Source organism: Aedes aegypti, chromosome 2, assembly GCF_002204515.2.
Source record: "Aedes aegypti strain LVP_AGWG chromosome 2, AaegL5.0 Primary Assembly, whole genome shotgun sequence".
Classification (NCBI taxonomy): Eukaryota; Metazoa; Arthropoda; class Insecta; order Diptera; family Culicidae; genus Aedes; species Aedes aegypti.
Window position 1 is genome coordinate 436790413 of NC_035108.1, and position 21586 is coordinate 436811998.

Genomic DNA, 21586 nt, shown 5'->3' on the forward strand with positions numbered 1-21586 from the left:
ATTTGGGAAGCCCTGGATTAGCATATTCCATTTGATTTTCTCAAAACTGAAAATCAGGAAAATCTGTTAGTGAAATCCGATTTTTCTTCTAAACCATTCATTAAATTCAATGTTTTTATAAAAAGGTAGAATCCTCTTATATCGGACAACTTTTCTAGTGAAAGAAAAATCGAATTCACAAATTTTTATCTAACACTTCCAGCTTCAAAATTTGCTCCTTCTCATTGGAAGCATGATGATGACTGTCATTCGACACGAGGTCTAACCGCAGTTCAGTTCGCTATGGGTTAATCACGATAGCAAAGCTCAATGATTTCATCATAACAAACTCAATGCGCAAATCGATTAATTGATCAACTTGAACATGATGATCATGACACAAGCTAACCATGAGCAAAACACACTGAATCCGTGTTGGGTGATGATCTATGCGTCCATAGGTTGACGCATACGAATCTGAAGGAAAAGCTTCGGGAACTTATGTGGAAAAAATTGGAATCCCTGTTCAATCCATGAAGCAAAACAAAGGAATTTAATGTGTAACACACACGAAGTTTGCAAGAAAACCACACAAATGGATGTGGACGTTCATGAATCGAATCATAATTTAAAGCACACAGATCGAACGTGTGGATTTTTATCAGTGCAGTAAAGAAAGTCGAAGAGTCAAGCATTTATGAGTTCTGCCATCTAGATCTAATGATTGTCTGATTACACTACTTGCCATAATTCCCCAAATAAACATGCTCCAGAAGCATATAAATCCACAAATTCAATGTTCACTAGTCCCGCAGAGTAGCAAAATTTAAAATCAAGCAATGTCGTGCAGATTCTTGAAATACTTGGTTCCGGTTTACCCTCGGATTTAATTTAAGTTGTCCAAGACAGTGTTCTAATAAACATATGAACTATATAGCATTTGATTGCAAAATAATGGAAAGTAAACAACTGATTCATAAATCGTGTTCACACTGATTCATATTTGTGGACAACTTTTTTGCCGATTCATGAATTGTGCTTTAAAATAAGTGAAAATTTCAAATGTTTTCATTAATTTCAATGACAACATTGTGCGTGAACTGCACCCCACTTTACCATTCGGCATTGATATCATCAAAAAATATTGTTTACTTTGTTCTCTATATTTTTATCAAATTTAGGCAAAGCCTTAAGGTGAAGATGAATCGAAGCCAAACTTCATATTTTAAAGAGCACAAATCTGGAGAACGGAACACCCGTTTGAGCTGAAAACTTAATCGATTGGTCATCACCAGCTAGTGACCAATCGATTACATTTTCAGCTTAAACGGATGTTTGGTTCTCCAGATTTGTGCTCTTTGAGGTTTGGCTTCGATTCATCTTCACCTTAAATGATTTATAACTGTGGGACCAGTGTATATTTATATAAGAGGTTATCACAGAAAGTGAAGTTTTGTTAATGTAAAAGAAATTCGTCAAGACGAGACTGGTATTTCACGTACGGTACCTACACTCCCGTGCAAAAGTTTGGGTTCACCCCCTAAAAAATATACAAAAGTGTTCTGTCCATATCTCTGTGATTACACGTCCAATTGAAACTCATTAAGCCGCATTCGAAAGGCAAAGAGTTATTCTTACTTCGTATGTATTTTTCCAAAAACATTTTTTTAATTTTGTATACTAAATTTTTACTTTAAGTTGTGACATTTTTCAAAAAACACACTGAAAAATCATATTTAATTTCCTCAGCATTTGATAGACCAAAATTTTAAATCAAAGTGTCATTAGAATCGTAATCTTATATTCTTTGAAGAGACCCAACGAAATTTTGGCGGAAAAATCTGGAAAGTTTTCAAAATCAATGAAACAGTCAGTCAAGTCAGTATGGTGTATCATGCAAAGCGGTAGCTGGACAAAATTTATTTCGCGTGGAATAACAAGAATTTGTTTATGGGTCAATGTTCCATGGATCTCTGTAAATACTGGTTCAACCAATGATTTTCCTACCCCTAACTTCGTAGATTCCGCTTACTGTGATCGATCTTATATTAATACATGTAGATTCAATTTAAAATGACTTTATATACAGCTGAGGGGTGCGTTCTCGAACATTTTGGTCTTTCAATTTGAACACATTTTTTTCCACCAGTGCTAACCGTTGTTTGTTTGCTTGTCTCGCAAGAAACCGTTTTCAAGGTGCACACTTAAGATACTTCACACGAAGCTTTTACAGTTTGCTGCAGGCAATAAGTCCAATAAATCAGTCGAATCGGATAGTTTCTGACTGTCTCTTAGTTTAAAATATATTTCACAAATATCTGAAAAAAAAAACATACGACATAATAAGACTAAGTAGAACGTTCCTTCAACACTTTTGACAGCTGATAGTTTTTGAGTCACATAAAATGTATATTTTTTTTAGCGTGACGGAGTAATGACCACACGCTCCTAGGTATACTCGGATCATTTTGATGAAAATGTAGGCTTGACAGCAGCCTGGCTGCTTGTTAATATCCAGTTCGCACCCCCTAGATCCCAAGTGGCTTGCCAGACCAAAATTTTCAATCAACTCTAAAGAAAATATCGATGCTAACTTGATTCTTTTTTACCGGAAAACAATCGATCAAGGACCGAATCCTGGGATTCAATCTTCTCATGCACGTGCCGTGATTTAATGCATGCCTGCATTTGAACAAAATATGCGTGCGAAACAAATCCTGCTCTGATGATTTTGAATCAGCAGCTCTTGGCGTGGTATTTTTTGAAGACTAGCCCATACGCACCAACTATAGGAATATATTTATCGATTTCAAGGCTGCATACGACAGCCCAGACAACCGTAATGTACGTGAAACAAATGTGCAAAATTTCACCTGTAAGCAGGCCTGATAATTCTCCTCAACATCATCAGAGTTCGGTGGCATACTCTAGAGCAGCGTGCTGCCTTTGCCTCTTTGCGAGGGAGCGAAAAAATGCTAAGCAGAGAGGCAACGAAAAATGAGCGAGGAAGATGCAGCACAAAAAAAACGAGTAAAATTCCACACACGCTAAACTTGTCACGCTCAGAAATGAGTGCCGAGTACACAAAACTAGCCTCTCTTCATGCAGCACAGATTCTGTGCAAAGGAGGCTGCACACAGTTTTGTGCAAACGGTGGTAAACAAACCGAATGAGTGAAATGTGCACAGAGGAGGAACGCTTGGAATGCGGAATTCGGTTCCATTTTTGTTTTGCTTCTGAAAACATAAAAAAAAACATTCAAATTTTCAAGTTTTCAGAGATTTTTTCATTCGAATAGCCGAAGCGGAAGCAAATGGGGAGAAAAATTCCACATTTGCGACCATCTTCCGGCTTTTCGCCTGAAAAAATCACAGAAAACTCCCCATCTTACCAACGGCCAACTGTTTGCTGCCGCGCGGGAGAAATTGACATGGAACTTCCATCGATCCCCGCACAGCCGAAGGCCAACACATCGGCTACACACAGCATGAGTGCGACTTACATAGAATTTTCACTCAGCCAGAGAGTCCTGCATTGGTTGCCTCATTTTGTGTAGTTTTTACACATGCGCTGCGTTGAGCAGGCTTAGCGTGTATTCTCTTCGAAGCACTGAGCTTGTCAAAACAAACTCTTTACCACTGGGGGAAAGAAAATAAGAAAACGCAAACGTGTAAACTCTTCACCCCACAGAGTACGTACGCTCAGTTTGTGTGCGTGTGTGGGTTAAATCACTTTTCTTTTTTAGTTGATCATTAAAAAGGGGAGAAAGAGGCTAAGTCAGGAGCAAAGAAGAAGCCTGTCCAGAATCGTCCATAGATTCTCGATCGGGTTCAAGTCAGGGCTCCGAGGTGGCCATTCCCGGCGGACGGAAAATCACTTCTCGAAACGAACAAATTATGATCGCATATATGAATTCGATATTGAAAAGATGTTCGAAAATTTAATAAATCTCAGCGCTATAGCTCAACATCTAAAAATTTGTAAGGAAGATCAAAATTAGTTCTTTGACATAGAACGAAAAACAAAATGGCCGGACTGAACAGTGAGACGTCGGGACAAACTCTAGGAGTTGTCTCAGAAAGCGAAAAACCTAATGCTCTTATTTCCTTGATCTTCCATCTCAGAGGATGAAACTAAGCGGGAAATGCTACAGTGCCAGGCCAACTCAGGACACAAGATCTCTCCGGCAATCCCAGGGTCGGCTAGCTACCGGGTAATCAAGGGCTTTTCGCGAATACAAAAACTAACTCCAGGAACTTTCACTTTACTTGTGCATTTTATTATAATTCCTATTTGTGGCGTGTGCGTGTTGTTCTGTGTATTTCAATTTGGTGTTAAATTTGTTAAGTGCGTCCTATTCTAATGCTTGTACCGGTACATACCACTGCTTTCTGATGTTTGGTGGACGAATGGCCAACACAGCGACACCAATCCTGCTGTGCGGCCGGAACTCTCGCCGGAATGGCGAAGCGGGCGGATGTACGGGCTGGTATTCCGATCCGTTGACGGGCCAGCGGGCGTTGCTGGACAATGGGATGCAGGCGTCTCCCCTCTTAGACGCAATCAGCCGGCCGTGGCATGGCCACCTTGGACGGCCGAGAGGGGAAATCCTCCTTGGCAGTTAAGGCCTACGGCCTGAGGATTCGTCCAATGATGGACGGCGAAGATCCTTGGTGGTTAGGCACGGAAACCGTTCCCGGTTTCGCGGGCCGAACCGTGGACGGAAAATAATAGCAAGACAAGAGGTCCTGAGCGATTTCTTCCCAAGCATCCACTTAGCTCCTGCTAAGGGATTAAGGAGGGGGGGGGGGGGTTGTTGCTCACTCTATAACACTGCACTTAAAAACACGTCTTTAGCACACGGACGCCTGATATTGAAAGAGGCCAGCTATTGGCAATGCCGTTCTTTCCAAATTTTCGTTTTCCCACTTTCCGTCATTCCAAAGATTTTTAGCTTTAGCCATCCTTTCCGCCATGCTGCAGCATTAGTAGCAAATAAATCTATTTCCAGCGGTACTGAACCCTATCACTCCTGTGGTATTTCTTCTGTTCTTGCACAAAAAACGTGAAGGGTCCAATAAACAACAATATAAATAAAACAAAAATCCACAATTTGTAACCAACCGGTTACAAGGAATAGCTAAATAAGTAGCGTCATATATACGAGAGGAACCAGTATTTTTATGATATGAAAATATACCATGATCAAAAGCCATGATATCTGGTATAACTCTACAGTAACGCCTGCTGTACGTTTTGTTTTCAATTTTTAGCGAAGAAAAGTGTCAAATTAAAACATGAAATCCTGAATAAAGTAAACATAAGCACTATACATAGATTTAGTTACCTTGGTTGGACCCAATTTTCCATCGTTAATATTTTTGAAGATATCAACTATTTCTTGTAGCTTGTTGTAATCTTTGGTGACAATTCGTGTTCTGTACTAATTCTTTCTACTTCCTTAGGATTTTCTGCAAATGGCAGCTCTAGGCTATCTTTTTTCTGTTCAACGATTGAAGCTGTTGGTTCGATGAACAAGATGATCGCCTCCTGTTCCGTGAAGTGATCTTCTACTAAGTGGAGGCTCTCGCTCTCATCGGTCCCTTCGGAGGCAATTCTTCGAATCACTCCATTTTCGGAAATCACAGGTACGATTTGGAATGTGTTCCAGAAGTCGACACCTAGGATCAGTTGCTTCGTCACCTGCAGTATTAACCACGTTGGTACCACATTCGTATGTCCATCAATACAGCAGTTTTCTCTGAATATTTTTCTTCACCGGTATATTTACATTCAAATTGTCAAAACTTATCGTTTCTCTCCGTTTTATTCTGACTGGTACTGTAGAGGCTCGATGTTGGTGTCGTATCCCGAAAATGTACGCGTTCTCAGCGTATAGCAACACGTCCGTTGCTCTCTACAATAACCGAATAACTGATCTCGCTTTATTTCAGCGATCGCTACGAAGTTGGGTTTTGCTAGTTATCTGAGAGGATGACAGTTGGCTTCATCTGTGAGAAATGTCTACACAGATTTAAATAACTCTTCATCAAACGTTCTGCTCAATCACAGTACGCAGCCCAAAGAGTGAACATTGAAATGGGCCTAAGCTGTGGATGCTTTTACAGTCGCCTCTCCACATCTCGATATCGAAGGGACCATCGAGATAGGGAGAGATCGAGACCTAGAACAAATTTTGAATGAATACTAGATTGAAAATCACTCCGTTACTAGGAAAATCAAAAACAAACAGATGTCATTTCGTCTTCGCAAATTGTTTTGAATTCCTTGAATCTAGTCTAGTAACCTTTGATAATGGGCATATCGACATACGGAGAGAAAATCGGGAACGATAATCACATCGAGATAGAGAGATATCGAGATAAGGAGGATATCGAGATATGGAGAGTGAAAATGTATGCAGATTGAAGGGACCGGAAAAATCATCGACATAGGGAGAGATATCGAGATGTAGAACATCGAGATGTGGAGAGTCGACTGTATATTCAATTAATAATTACCATTTATTCAATAAACATTTCTATTCAAAAACTTTCATTAATATGGATAACTGATTATCTTCACCACAGTTGGGAACACCAACCAAGGATCCGGAAATTACAGTTAATATGCATAATTTAAACAATGATTGATTATATTCGAGAGGTTTCTCGAGTGAACCTAAAAAAAGATGTTGTCGCGTTAATTTCGCAGAATTTGGAGGAACCGAAAAGGCTATTTTTTGGTAAAGTTTAAATTTAGTTCCAAATTTAATATTGTGAAATGGTGTTCCTCTCAAATGCTCAAAGCAACAACAGAAATGCCCATACAACTAATTCAATATTTCTTACCACATTAGGTTCATTTGTTAGAGTAAAAAGTTTATTGATGTTAGAGTTATGAGTTAAATTTTGATATAACTGGTTATTTTTTCGGAAAAAAAAAATCAGTTTTCGTCATTTTTTGTTTTACCTGTTGGTTGGTTGGTAATGTTACAAAGTTACAAACTTTCTTTCCCAGAAAAAAAGAAACTAAATATATTATTTATGCTGCAAAAAAATGTTTTCAATCCCTGCCTTAACTAAATTCAAACCTCAACAGCATACAAAATATGCCCTCATCGTAATCCATAGCGAAAGCCTTCTCACTATCTGATTCGTATCCAATGCAGACCAAAGACAGTTCAAGTCGACGGTTTTCGATACCGAAAGTAAACGGATGTTAAACACGATCACTAAAACAATAGCCTCGCAATACGATTGTAGGGTGAAAGGTCCAGGAAGCAAGATTAAAGTCTCTTTTAGTATTTGATCACCGAAGAGTAAGGTTGCCCTCTTGAGAAGTGCGAAAAAAGTTGTAAAAGTTACTTAAAATGTGCTAATGCATTACGATTGCAAAAATTTCTTGATTTGCCAGTGATTAATAGACTTTAAACCCAAGTGAATTTAATTCTAGTGAGCATGTAAGTCCCGCAGAAATTATTACAAAGCTCTTAAATCTAGTTTAATGTAATAATTAGGCTCAGTACGTCGAACGAGCTTCTTTAAATCACATGGAGTGAATAATAGGTAACTCCAAAGGAAATTCTAACCCCCAGGACCAGTCTAAGGCCGTAGTGTACACGCTAAGATCAGTCTACCCAAATACGGGTAAAGTTTACCCATAATCGCCGAAAAGTGCACACACTCTTTTTATGGGTAAATCAGTATTTCTCATAAATTAGAAAACCTGCTTTAGCCATAAATGGATATTCGATTTTTCTATGGAAATTTGCGATTTTTGGACATTTAAGCCAGATTATTATGATGTTTTTTATCCAGTTTTACCTCGGGTTCGGCGTGTCTGGTTGTCAAACAGAGGTAATAAACTATAGATGAAAAATGTCGCTGGTGCGGCTGTCAGAACATCTGTTGCTGGCGGTGATAATCGGGGCTATAAACTCCATCGCGAAAATGTATGCAGCTTGACAGTAATGTACCCGACATGTTTTCGAGCGAGAACAGGGAGCACCAGGTACATTCGCCCTCTATAGTTTTCGATCTCCATTTGTAGTCAGGATATCATGAAACATAAAAACTTATGATTTCGTGACTTTTTAGTCATGAATCCGGCACGGACGAGTACGCATTTCTCGGAAAGTCCACAATATGTACCCACTAGTTTTACAATCATTACTGGAGTTTTTGAAAATGTCTACCAGTTCGGAGCTATTCCGGTTGGCCACTGGGTCAACTCGGGTAAAAATAACACCGACTTCCTATTCAATCAACTTTTCTCCAACCCATTAATATAAATCTGATGCCTTTTTAATTTGTTTTTGTAGTATCAACTACGGACGTCATGTGAATTTGGGATTTGGCCTTGATTATATTTTTGGTGATATATGAAACCACCGTGGAATCGGCCCAAAAACTCTCCATATTATTATTCTTCTATACTCATTTTAAAAAGCAGCTCCGACATGATCGAACAAGATCATTTTAAGGGTATTAACCACCTAGAAATAGAAGAATAGTGGGCAATATTCCCTAAGCGTACGAAATTTTTCCATTTTGTAAAAAGCTGGTTCACAACTTAGTCACTAGACCTGTCATATAGGTGGCCAATATCCTTCATAAGATTCCTCACAGCCATGTCTGAGATAGCTTTTGCAAATTATGGAGTTTAACACCCAGATTGCTAACAAATTCCGATTCCTCAACTGTCTGGCGGGCGTGTAGAAATTCAAACAAGATAAGAGATTATTGGAATCAATACGATGCGATACTATATCATTGACAAATGAAATCATGGCTAATTCGCGACGCTCCTTTAAAGTTTGGATGTCAATAAGCATGCTTCGAGCCTCGTATGACGGCTGTGGAAACGTTGTCCAGCCTAATTTGCGTAAGGCATATAAAATAAATTGCTTTTGTACTGCTTCGATTCTATCCTCATGTGTTTTCATATGTGGGGACCACACAAAACTAAAATATTCTAAAACTATTTTACAATGGACAGTGTGCAACACTGCGTGAAGATTTCGGCCAAAAACTCCAGATCGTGCGAGTCTCGCCGGAGACTACGACAAGGTGATAGACTTCTGGGCCTGCTGTTCAATATTGCGCTTGAAGATGTCATGCGGGAAGCAGGTTTAATAGTCGAAATACGATTTCCACAGATCTGATTGGTTTGTTTGCTTCGCGGACGAGATAGGTGGGCAAACCAAATGCACAACGATTTGACGAGCGTGAGACGCAACCTAGGATGCAGAGATGCGACCATGAATAGAAAGTTATACGTGAAATTGTTGATTCAGAGTCTTATGTTTAGATTTTGACCTAATAGTTATGGGGTTGTCCATTTTCAATGCTTGATATGGTCCGGAACAATGAAATACCATTATCTAATACACCATGAAAACTTCTGCTCTCAATTAAAAATCTAAACCAACAAATTCAAATCCCTAGTGACGCCTACTTTCGTTCATAAACCGCATTGATGTCATCTTCGTACGAAGGTACGGGCACTCTGAGAAACATTGCAATGAGTTTCGCATCTTTCTTCCAGTTGGTTCGTAGGCTCAGCGACAGAGCCGTAAGGAGGCTTTGGAGGATCATTAGTTTAATGACCTCATCCTGTTGATGCTTCCTGGGTGTGGTATGAACATAGAAGCAGTTTTCATCAGGCGCACTGGATGCATGCAGCCAGTCAGTGTTGCCAGACTTAGCCTTCTGCGGAGCGCTTCCCAACTCGGAAGCTATAAAACGGTTCATTTCACTCGGGTGCGTAGCGTGACACATCAAAGCGATTATGGTTGATGAAATTTACCTTTCGCAGGGATTGGAGGATTAATGGAACGTGTTTGCCTGGATCTCGCTGCAACAAAGTTACGGTAGCAATTGCAGTCAGCCACCGGGCAGCATGGTTTACCTTCGTTACCTGGCATGTTGACTGACGGATGGTTTGCCTTGTCGTCGTCGTTTCGCCTCCAAAGAGGTTTTTCCCGCAAAACGGGTAGGGAAGATGAAGATCCGGTTGGCAAGTGGTTTTCTTTGTTTGGCGGAAGCAACTAGCAGCCCAAGTTACCACTGGAGCGAATCAACAAAACAAGAACAAGTAGCCTGGGCGGAGAATGGGACAGAAAATCCTTTTCAGTTGCATGGCACCACAAATGAATGCACCGTCGAGTGTTAATGAGGCGAAGGATGAATTACTGTTTATTTATGGTTTGGGCGAAAAGTGTTTTTCTTTCAGACTGCATAGAAGATGAGGTTTTGGAAAAAGAAGTACTCTACGTGGATGGGATGAGATTTGAGTAAGAATGAAGCTTAGACACGGCGAGGACGTTTCAGTTCTTCTTCTTCTTCTTGGCTTCTCACTGGAACAGAGCCTGCTTCTCAGCTTAGTGTTCTTATGAGCATTTCCACAGTTATTAACTGAGAGCTTTCTTTGCCACAGTTGCCATTTTCGCATTCGTATATCGTGTGGCAGGTACGATGATGCCCAGGGAAGTCAAGGAAATTTCCATTACGAAAAGAACCTGGACCGACCGGGAATCGAACCCAGACACCTTCAGCATGACTTTGCTTTGTAGCCACGGACTAAATCCACTCGGCTAAGGAAGGCCCAAATTTAACTTTTCGGTTCTATGCGAATTGTAGTTTAACATGCAGAACATGCCACTTTGTAGCTTTGGAGATGGGACCCATATTTTATATGAAAAATCAATATCTCCACGAAGTACCAAATAAGACAGTCATAACTATCCAGAATGCTGAAGAGAAACTTGAAGACCTGCTTAATCTCATTTGTGGTAGTTTTTGAAGGTCTGTAAGATACATAAGGAAAGTGTACCAGTTATGGCTATAGTGGTACCCTATTTGGACATATGTAAAATTACGATGCCCTTCACATTTTTAATATTTTTGAATGTTTTAGTATTGGTCGTTTATGGGGGGAGGGGGAGGGTCTGCCCAATGATATAAAAATGACCCGTGGACAGACCCTTATGTTTTTCCCGCCTATTATCCTTGCTACATGTTAGTCCATTCGACCTTTTGTCCCTTCGAATGGACTAACATGTAGCAAAAAATGGAATCACTTTAAAGTTATTTCGCCTCTTAATGCTTATCTTTGACAGAACCGCGTATTTCGACTACCACTTTCAGTCTTCTCGTAGTGGATACGAGTGACTGACGCTGAAGAAGACTGCAAGTGGTAGTCGAAATACGCGGCTCTGTCAAAGATAAGCATTAAGGGGTGGAATTGAAGGGTAAAAGGTACTCCAATCTACTTTTAAATTTCTCTATTGAGATTCTGCTCAGAGGATTGAATACATTAAAACATTAAACATTCAAAAGAGTAAAAATGGAATAAATGGGATTTGGGAAGGTGGTTACATTCCATTCTCTCGCAGGTATCAAAGAAGTCGTGGTTTAAAAGGATAAATAAGAGTCGTGACTTTATCAAGATAATGTGTCGGCTGATGACGTCTATCCTACTACTCATTAGGCTCGCATATCTATCGAATAGGGATCGGAGATAGTAATCGTTGTGGTGTGGAGCAGGTTACCAAGACATCAACCATGTTGTCTGGCACTTTCCCGAATACAAAATTGCCAGATCAAATCTATGTATATCCCTCAGGGCCCGAGGAAAACCAGACAAGGAAGACATTAGAGATGTGTTGAGTAGACTGGACTCTGACTGTTCCTTGTTTACAAGTTTTTTTTAGCAAATCGACATTTCTGTTTGATACAATGCTGTTTTGTTCCACTTGTCCACCTCGTATACCCTTTCCCGTGAGCCTGCTAAATAAATGATTAGGTACAAAAACATGTTTTGATCCGTACATGAAACAAAAAATGGGTGAAACTGGACATTTGTTCCTATTTCACTAGACATCTTCTTATTTAATCTTGCCGTAAATTTGGTATTTTGAGCTTTCGTTAATTCTTTTCAAGCAGTGTTGCCATTTACATGAAAAAGTGTGTATCGGTAAGCTGCAATAGTTATCTCATCTCTGGTGAAAATTTGATATCGTTATCTTCGAAATTGCATGGTATCTTATTGTAACAACCTCATATAATTGGTTCCTATGATAGCAATTGTGCAGTGCTGCCATCTCAAGCCAGAATTTGGAAACTCAACTGGACATTCTAGAGAGTTCTCAAACCGAATATTTTGGATACGTATTTTAAGACTAGACGTTACATTCTTCGAAAATCAACGTTCCACCTTTCATTTTTACGACCGACTATTTTTACGTCCCGTAACGATCGTAAAGAGAGGTCGGAATAGAATTCCTAAAACAATCATTTTATCGGAACGCTCTTTGCATTTGAACAACACCAAATCTAAAAACAGAGAAAAAACAGTTCAGTACTCACCCATCACCGAGTTGACGATCAGCATTAACACGATGATCCACTTGTACAGCCGCAGCTGCTTGTAGCACCGAAAGTTGTGATACCGGCTGAGCATGATTATCTTGGAGATCATCTTGATCATCTTGATCACGATCACCAGGATCTTCTTCATTCCGGCAGGGTTGTTGGCAGAATTGTTGCCGTGTACTACTGCTGCCTACTGGACTATGGATTCGATGACGATAGCAAATGACGACTACAGATGATTACGACGATGATGATGACGATTTGTGTGGATGAGCGAGAGAGAGCAAGACTTCCTTCTCTGAACTACGGATTTTTGCGTTTCCTTTTCCTCTTCTTTCGAGTCAGTGTTGCAGGTTTGTTCCAAAGGGTTTTTGTGGTTCTATTGTTGGTTTGATGCTGTTGTTATGTTTGGTGGTTGATCGCTTGTTGGTAGATATTTCGTTTCCGGGTATTTGTTTTAAATTTGTTAGTTTTACGCTACTAATATTATTACTTGTGTCCTTAATTAGAGATGAGTCGCTTTTTAAATACTTTTAATAACAATATGCTATTAGTTGATGTTTATTTTTCATTGATAAGTTTGTCTGTTTATTATTGAGTTTTCCAAACATATTATTCGAACTATTTTGCTTTATTATTAAGATGGATTAAACTTCCTGTTCCTTTACGGTTAGCTTCTATTAATATTAATTCAATTTGTTGAAAATTGTTAAAGTACTATTGATATTATTATTATTATTGAATTGCAGCAAACTTGTCTTTGTTTATGAAACGTTATTTCAATTTTACGAGTAATATACTATGCTTGTCACTGTTTTATTATTAATCAATATCAATTACTTTTAAATCCAATTAGGGTTTACTGTACAACTCTTTAACGGATTCTTCGTCTGAGTTTATCTGTTTAGAGTTTTATTACTTATTCGCATAGCCGTTCGATGAGTGCAACGTTTCCAATTTTTGAGCGCTGCTTCGGGATGATTATTCTATTCCTTCTAATTGTCTGAGTTCGAGAACTTCTTCGTGCGTGAGTGAGCTTTACGACTTTCTGCCGACACTTGGTTCACGAAAACGGAACCTTTGTGCAGGTCTGGATGTGCTATTTGGTGAGCGTGAGTGTGTTAATGTGTGTGTGTCTCTCTCTCTGATTCTCTAAGGCGCGTAGAGATTCGGGGACCAATTCCAAGTTGCCTAGACGGATCGAAGCGTGGCAGTACGTGGTTTTGACTGTCTAAATGTATATTTGAGACCCAAGTGCCAGTATCGAAAACCTACGAGTAGTAGTGCCTGTAGTCTATATCAGTCAAAGAGAGATAATTCCTGGCTCCGCTTTATTGGCTCAATGTCACTCGATATCCTGCTGCTTCCACTGTCCACTGGTTCCGCCTCGGTAGATGTTGTTCCGGTTCGCGTAGCAATCGCCTTCCGTGAGGTGAAGTTTTCATGACTTAAAGCCAACCGACCCTGGCAATTCCACGCCCAGCAATAGCCGATGGAAGCGCGAATTCCTATCGATTAGAGTACAGCTCCGGTACCGGCGGCTGCTCCAGCAACAACTATTTCCGTTGGGTCTTATATTTCCGGCGCTAATTATCGCCCTCGGATCGATGCTGCCACTACTACTGCTGCTTCTGTTGCTGCTGATGGTGGTGGTGGATTTGCAGCCACTGTCACCGGATGTGTTCGATCGAGTGAAAATGCACATTGGAAAAACCGAATGGTGGCCGCAGGGTTTCTCTCTCTTTCCCCTTTTACTTGCTTCAGCGGGTTTTGTGATGTGCGATGTTTTCCACGTTTGGTAGTTTTTTTTTAATCGGGTTTCACGCCTCAGCTGATGGCCATGGAGTTGACAGCTGATATTCTATTGGTCTGGTTTTTGGATATTTCGAATGGCGACGATTCACTGCGTCTGATCTGGAATTGGAATGAAAAATATTCATGAAATTGATTGGATCTTTCCATGGCAGATGGAGGAAAACGAAATATAAAAATCTGCGTTGTGAACCATCTTCGAAAAACGTTTATCTATTGAGATTTTCGTTATCTCTCTGAACATTCATCTTAAAATACTTAACCCTCTAATACCCAAATTTTTATTTTCGATTTAAAAATTATTTTTCGTTATCTAAAATCGTTCTAAACACTTTCTGGGCAATCATTTATTTTCATTCGTGAATTTTTGAATTTTGGTTTTTGATTTTTATAATTTTTATCTTTGAACATCTCTAGCTTTTTTCATTTTTTCTTGAAGCCTTTTCTGGTTGTTGATTTTTGGCAATAATAAAAAAATAGATTTTTGCGGTACTTTTAAAAATATTGAATTTTCAATTTTTTTTTCGGAGCGTATTGTAGTTTCCGTGTAACTAACGGAAAAAAACAGGTTTGAAATTATTTTGATACCACCAGGCTCTTCTTTTGTGATAGGTCGATCGTAGGAAAATATAAAAGGTATGATTTTTTATATTACACGTTAAATTAGCCACGGGCATTTATAGGTTATATAAGAAAACAATTTTTCGAACAATTTTCAAAAATACAACGAAGTTTCAAAAGTCATAAAAAACTTTTCTTATATGCGTGTTATGAGTCAAGGTTTAAGCCAAAAATAAAATAATTTTGATTTCCGAGCTACGAAAAAATACACAAAATTCCAAAGTGTACCCCGTCTAAAGGCGGGGTTGGGTATTAGAGGGTTAAGAAACATCAGACTTATTCACCTGACCTAACACTGGCAGCTTAAGGTAAAGATGAATCGAAGCCAAACCTCAAATTTTCAAAAGCACAAATCTGGAGAACCGAACACTCGTTTGTGCTGAAAACTTAATCGATTGGTCACCACCAGCGAGTGACCAACCGATTAAATTTTCAGGTCAGATAAATGTTTGGTTTTCCAGATCCGTGCTCTTGAATATTTGAGGTTTGGCTTCGATTTATCTTCACCTTAACATCAATAATCCTCTCAAAAAATAGACTATTACTCTGCATGCACATCAGAAAGCATACCCTATAGTACACTTTCCGATCAGAAGAGAACATCAAAAGTATAATAATAATATGCCCTACTGAGTAATAATAACTCTTCCTGATAAAGACCATAAGTTGCAGGGCTATTTGGACACTTTCACGATTCACTTTGGCATGGTGGGGTTTACTCTGCAATCGGAAGCATTTCAATGCAACGCATATTGTGATCAAGTACGTACTCACTAGCTTTCAAAAACAACCCAAGAATATGAAAACTGCTTAGAATAGGATCTGGCTCCCTATTATGTCACGTTAACAACATTTGCTAATGATAACCAACACAAGAAACTTTGCTGAACATTTTGAGAACCTACAAACCATCTCTCTCTTTGTTCTGGTCATACTAAAATTGCAGTGTTTGTGCTGTTGTACTTTGTATGAAAATAGGTTGGAATACCTCGCTCCGTGTACACAGAATCAGCGACAGAACGAGGGTTAACGAGCATATCAATACGCCACTTTAGTTAAAATACATATTAATGTCAAGCGTAACCTAAAAACTAGAAAGTTTCACTCAACACTAGCCGTCTGGACTTGATATTTGTTGGAATTTAGACGTGTGAACACCCAACACAGTTCGAACGAATCGTGTAAATTTCTGAGACATATGGTCAGCGTTAAGTCAGAGTGGACCAAGTGACATTATTGATATTTTGACAAAAATGGGTTTAAAATCGTACGGTCTGTAATTTTTCAACTCGTTTAAATTTTGGCTCAATATTTCTGCACATCTTTGTGTTACTTTCAAACAATATAATGTGAAGTGATAATCATGAAAAATCATAATCCAAACCTCCAATAGAACGATTTTTTGATGTCAGTGAGCTCGATCACTTTGACTGAACAGTTTCTTGGAAAATAACAATCATTTAATGCTTGCATGGCCAAATTGGGTGCATATCTCTAAAATAAACAGATTATCAAGACTCTTCGACACCAGTATCGTAATTTCTTCAATAATCCATATAGTCAATACCGAAATCATTGGCATTACAATAGCTTGAAAATTAAGATTTTGCAGGGTCAGGACATTGAAGATCAGAAATATTCAAATATGCCTTCATTCAGAGTGGCACAAGTGAAAATCTTGAGTACCGACCAAAATATGCTGGTCTAATAAGCGGGTCCTAGGACATGCCATACATACACCATAGAACTACCATTAATTTCTATCAGACTCTGAAATTGACTCAAAAAATGCAATAATCAATCAGTTTATTGGTTCGCTCTCTCTGCACAGAAATTGTTGCAATTTCATTTTCTCGCATTTCTCAGCGCGCTAATAATTTTTGCTGTTACGGTAATAAGCACTTGGTCCACTCTGACTGCACACTTTTATAGGTTTTTTTATTGATCATCAAAAGTAAATTTATTACATATCTCTCGCAGTTTACAGCATTCATCAAATCTGATCAAATCAAATTGTAACGGAGGTGAGGTAATTTCGCATCTAATGAGATAATAACCCATTTCCCAAGTTTTGCACGAGGAACATATAATATACATAATTGGAGCGTGGAATATCGTGGATTTTTCCATTATATGTCATGTAATCCAGCAAGATCCTGTGTGATTATAGGGCATATAAAACATTTTTACATGATTTTGAACTTGTATTTAAATGACGTCATGTTTACACCGCATAAATGAAGTTTACATGACATGCAATCTTTATTATTTTAAGCAATGAATATAATATAAATCGATATTATTTTACTGTAGTTAATAACTGAATGATCAAAAATACACAGTGTTAGCTAAGTTTCTGATAATAATAATTAACTTGAGGTGGGGCCACATACAAACAGACACAAAATTCTTCAAAGGATTGGTTGAAAAAATCGCAATAAAAAATGGTTCACGACTTCCTGCAAAAAACTAAATAATTCTTCCTGGTGGTATTCTATGGATTCCTCATAATATTCAACAAGTTTTTTTTTCAATAAGAAGTTATACATGATTTAAATGGCAAAATATTCTTAGCGATTTCTCAGAGAAGTTCTCCGCAGATCTATCAGCATTTTTTTCGCAAAAAAATTTCTGAGAGTTTATTAAGACTTCTCAAAAATCTTGATGTTGCTTCCCAAATTCCTTTATTCCTTAATTATAATTATCCTTAAACCCTCTCCAAAAATCAAACATTCCTATAAAGTTGTTTCATAAACTCTTCCGTGAAAATACTCTAAAATTTCCCGAGCAAATTGTTCAGAGATTTCTTTAGAGAATTATATTATTGCATCCCATGGGATGTCGTCCTAGGATTCTTTCAAAAAATCCCCAGATGTTCATTCAAGTTTTTCCCAGAGTTTATTTCTCTCTGTCCAAGAGATTTACTTAAAGATTTTGCGATCCATGCTTATCTACTTCTAAAAATTAACCAGTAATTACATCAGGTATTCTTTTAGGTTCTAGAAAAAACTCCATATTTTTTTCCAAATTTTATTCCCGGGATTCTCCCATAAATAACGCCTAGAAATGTATCCACTCTTCATTTTCGAAAACTACTCCATGGGAGCATTCATTATAATTATTGAAAGATTGCTTTACAAATTACTCCACGAATCACTCCATATCTATAAGCAAATTATATCAGATTTCTCGATTATCACACATAAAAAAGTTTTGAAATAACTTCTAAAGAATCTTATTGGATAATTTCACCAAAAAATTATATTAAAAAACTACTATATTTCTTTTGAAAAATTATGCAATTTTTCAAAATTTCTAGAATTTACCATTGTTCTTGAATTCTCTAAAATGTTACTTTTTGGAGTATGAAAAGGTTTTTGAACGAAGTTCCTCAAGAAAGCGTCATACGTAGTAAAAAATGAAGTAAAAATAAAATGGGACAATAACAGATAAGTGATAATTTATAATCTTTTCTCTAGAGGTGAATACAGTGGGATTCCGTTTTTGGCATGCTCCGTTTTTGGCATGCTCCGATTTTGGCACCCCCCGATTTTGGCAACAAAATGGATCCGTTTTTGGCAACATTTTTCAATGCCATTAAAATTTGTAAATATTTGTAAATATTATCGGGTCTGTTGCTTTAGTCACTTGAAAAGCATGTCAACTCCACACCGATTACATTCCAGATCTCCATTTTTGTCGATGTTTCCCCAAATCTCACCAACTACTAAGGACTCATGTACGCGTTTATTTACTTCAGAATGGTCATTGGTCATACATAGGCAACGTTTCATGACACCAATAATCTCCACCAGTATCTCAACTTAAGACCAACCTCTTTTCAAAGGCACTCATATTAAGTGACCAGCCCACTTGAGTCTGCCAGTAGGTGATACAATAAAAAAAACACTGTTCTTCAGATTTGGAACAGCTTGTTCGAACAAAGCGACAGCACCGACATAAGAGCAACGAAAATTTGATGACTCACACAGAGTTACAATCATAAATTTTGTCTCACTGTCTTTATTATTATGGATTTACATACATTGCGTATGTTAAAACACACCGCAATAATAGATACAAATATGTACAGCAAAATGTCGTGTATCATAACTTTTTTTAATTTCATTAAATAACATGACAACTGCGAATACAGTTCAAACTACAATTTATTTTCAATAATACCATTGAAGCGTGCGATAAATACGACTGAGAGTGTTTTAACTTTTTGTCTGTGGTATTGGTGTGTATATTGATCTTTCTGCGTCAACTATTTAAAGCTACGTTCTCTATAGACGTTTCTATAGACTCTATAAGGCGTTAGATTTGTTAAGAAACTATCCAGAATTCTGTACAAGATTGTTAATCAAGGATACGGGTCTCAACAACACCATGAGCTGAGTCTATGAGTTTCCTAACTGTACCCTGAAGAATCCTTAAGGGATTCTTCGTTCTTGTGGGACTTTTCAGATATTTTAACGAATTCAGATTCCAAGTGGACACTGAGAGCTTCTTGAGGGATCTTTAGAGTGTATCACTGGTTATGGAGGATTATGTCCAAAATCTGGTGATTCCTAATAAACTCTAGGGCGTCCTATAAATTTTAAGCGGGATAATGTGAATTTCTAGCAGTATTTTTAATATTTTCGGCGAAAGCTTGAGGATTTTGAAAAGGTTCCCAGAGGAATTTGAGGTGTGCTAGTGGTAGCCTAATAATAATAAACTTTTAAATTTCTTCATCGGAGACTTGAGAATTTTCGGCAACATCGCAGCGGACTTCCAAGATGTTAACTCAAAGCAAAATCCTTAGCAAGATCCTGAGAACGCTCTGCGAGATCCTACGGATGCTTGGCAAGATGCTTCAGATCTCAAGCGTTTTTTCTGTAGATTTCTTATGAGAACCTGAAGATTCCTATAAGGTTCTTGAGGTTTCATAACATGTTCCTGTAAATTTCAATTGATTTCATAAGGCAGGTGTAAAACATATATCTAGCTGAATTAAAAATTATTTCAAGTAAAAATTAAGGTGAAGATGCATCGAAGCAAATCTTCAAATTTTCAAGAGCACGGATCTGAAGAACCAAACATCCGTTTAAGCTGAAAACTTAATCGATTGATCACTAGCTGGTGGTAAGCATTCGATTAGGTTTTTCGCTCAAACGGATGTTTGCTTCTCCAGATCCATGCTCTTGAAAATTTGAACTTTGGCTTCGATTCATCTTCACCTTAAATTCTACACAATTACAAGACATTTATGCATCTTCTCATGTTTATGTTTGCCCTTTTGATACTGTCAACCATTAATTATAAAATGCTTCACTTTATTAGAAACATAAATTGAAGGAGCAATTCTAAACTAACCGAATTTTTCAAATTTTACGCTAAAGTCCAAAAGTTAAACTGATTTTAAATGTTCATTTAATTAGAAAAAAAAGGTTATGCCGTTTTGCAATACCCATCGCTTTTGATTCGCAAATACGTCTTTAAAAGAAAACATTTTTTGTTCGTTTTCTTTCATAGTTTTAAGAAAATATCCAGTTCTTCAATAAAAGTCACTTATGCGATTATTGGTTTTAAATTACGGTTTAAATTACGGAGCTATAGATTCATAGCATAGTATAACCCTCCGGGAAAATGCTTCGAAGTGATCCTTTTCGAAGTCTCAACGCCTTATGATTCCATAAAAATGATGTATTAACATTGTAATGATGCTTTCAAAACCAATATTTGAAAAATAAAATTTGAAATATGGGTTCCGATTTTGGCACGGTTCCGTTTTTGGCAACTGAAAATTTCAACTTTGTTGCCAAAAACGGAATCCCACTGTGATTACCTGAATTCAAACCTATCTAATGAATTGAAAAAAATCTCTCCATAAGAATCCATTTTGATATTATTAGAGTGTCCATCCCGGGACATCCCGGGACAAGAAATCCCGGGATTTGACAAATTTAGGGATTTCCCGGGAATTTATGTCTGACATCCCGGGAATCCTGGGATTCCCGAAATGTACGTAGAATTTGATGAAAACCACTAAATTTCATAGAAAAACAATGACATTTTTCCTAACTATCAACCTTATTTGATAAAGTAGAAAAGCATAATGAAAAAGAGAATACACGAGCTATTATTTTTATGAAAAGATCAATATACCAAGTAAGAAACACATATTTTTATTTGTATAGTTGAAAAGCTTTAATTCTTTTCTTCTCAATATTAACCGTTTTTATAAGCCTTAGCTGAGATAACAGCGTTACGTCCCAACTGGGACAAAGCCTGCTTCTCAGCTTAGTGTTCTTATGAGCACTTCCAGAGTTATTAACTAAGAGCTTTCTTTGCCAATCGACCATTTTTGCATTTGTATATCGTGTGGCAGTACGATGATACTCTATGCCCTGGGAGTCGAGAAAGTTTCCAACCCGAAAAGATCCTCGACTGGTGGGATTCGAACCCACGACCCTCAGCTTGGTCTTGCTGAATAGCTGCGCGTTTACCGTTACGGCTATCTGGGCCCCTATTTCGAAAACACTTTATGTTTATAATTCATGTATAATCCATAACTTCCAGAAAAAAAAAGCACAGAAGAATTTCTGACGCAATACATCACAAATCTGTCAAAGGGCAAATCGCCCACTGAGAGCATTAACGTGTCGTGTCTTTAAATGACGTTATTTTAGAAATAATACTTTATTCATCAAGGAGTAAGATTCATAAAGGAATATACGAGGGTAGCTTTTAAAATGTTGGAAATTAGTCAAAAACTTTTTGATTTTTTAAAGACCTATTTCGCAATTGAA

General features: G+C 37.9%; 1 protein-coding gene across 2 annotated transcripts in view; it reads right to left on the bottom strand.

Moving 5' to 3' along the window:
* LOC5567018 (neuronal acetylcholine receptor subunit alpha-7) overlaps window positions 1-21586 on the bottom strand; it is a 414734-nt gene that overhangs the window by 323607 nt on the left and 69541 nt on the right. For both annotated transcript variants that reach the window (XM_021847824.1, XM_001651358.2), the window contains exon 2: window positions 12351-14270. In XM_021847824.1, the coding sequence (XP_021703516.1) occupies window positions 12351-12501 (151 nt within the window). In that variant the 5' untranslated portion in view covers window positions 12502-14270. The remainder of the gene's footprint in view (window positions 1-12350; window positions 14271-21586) is intronic.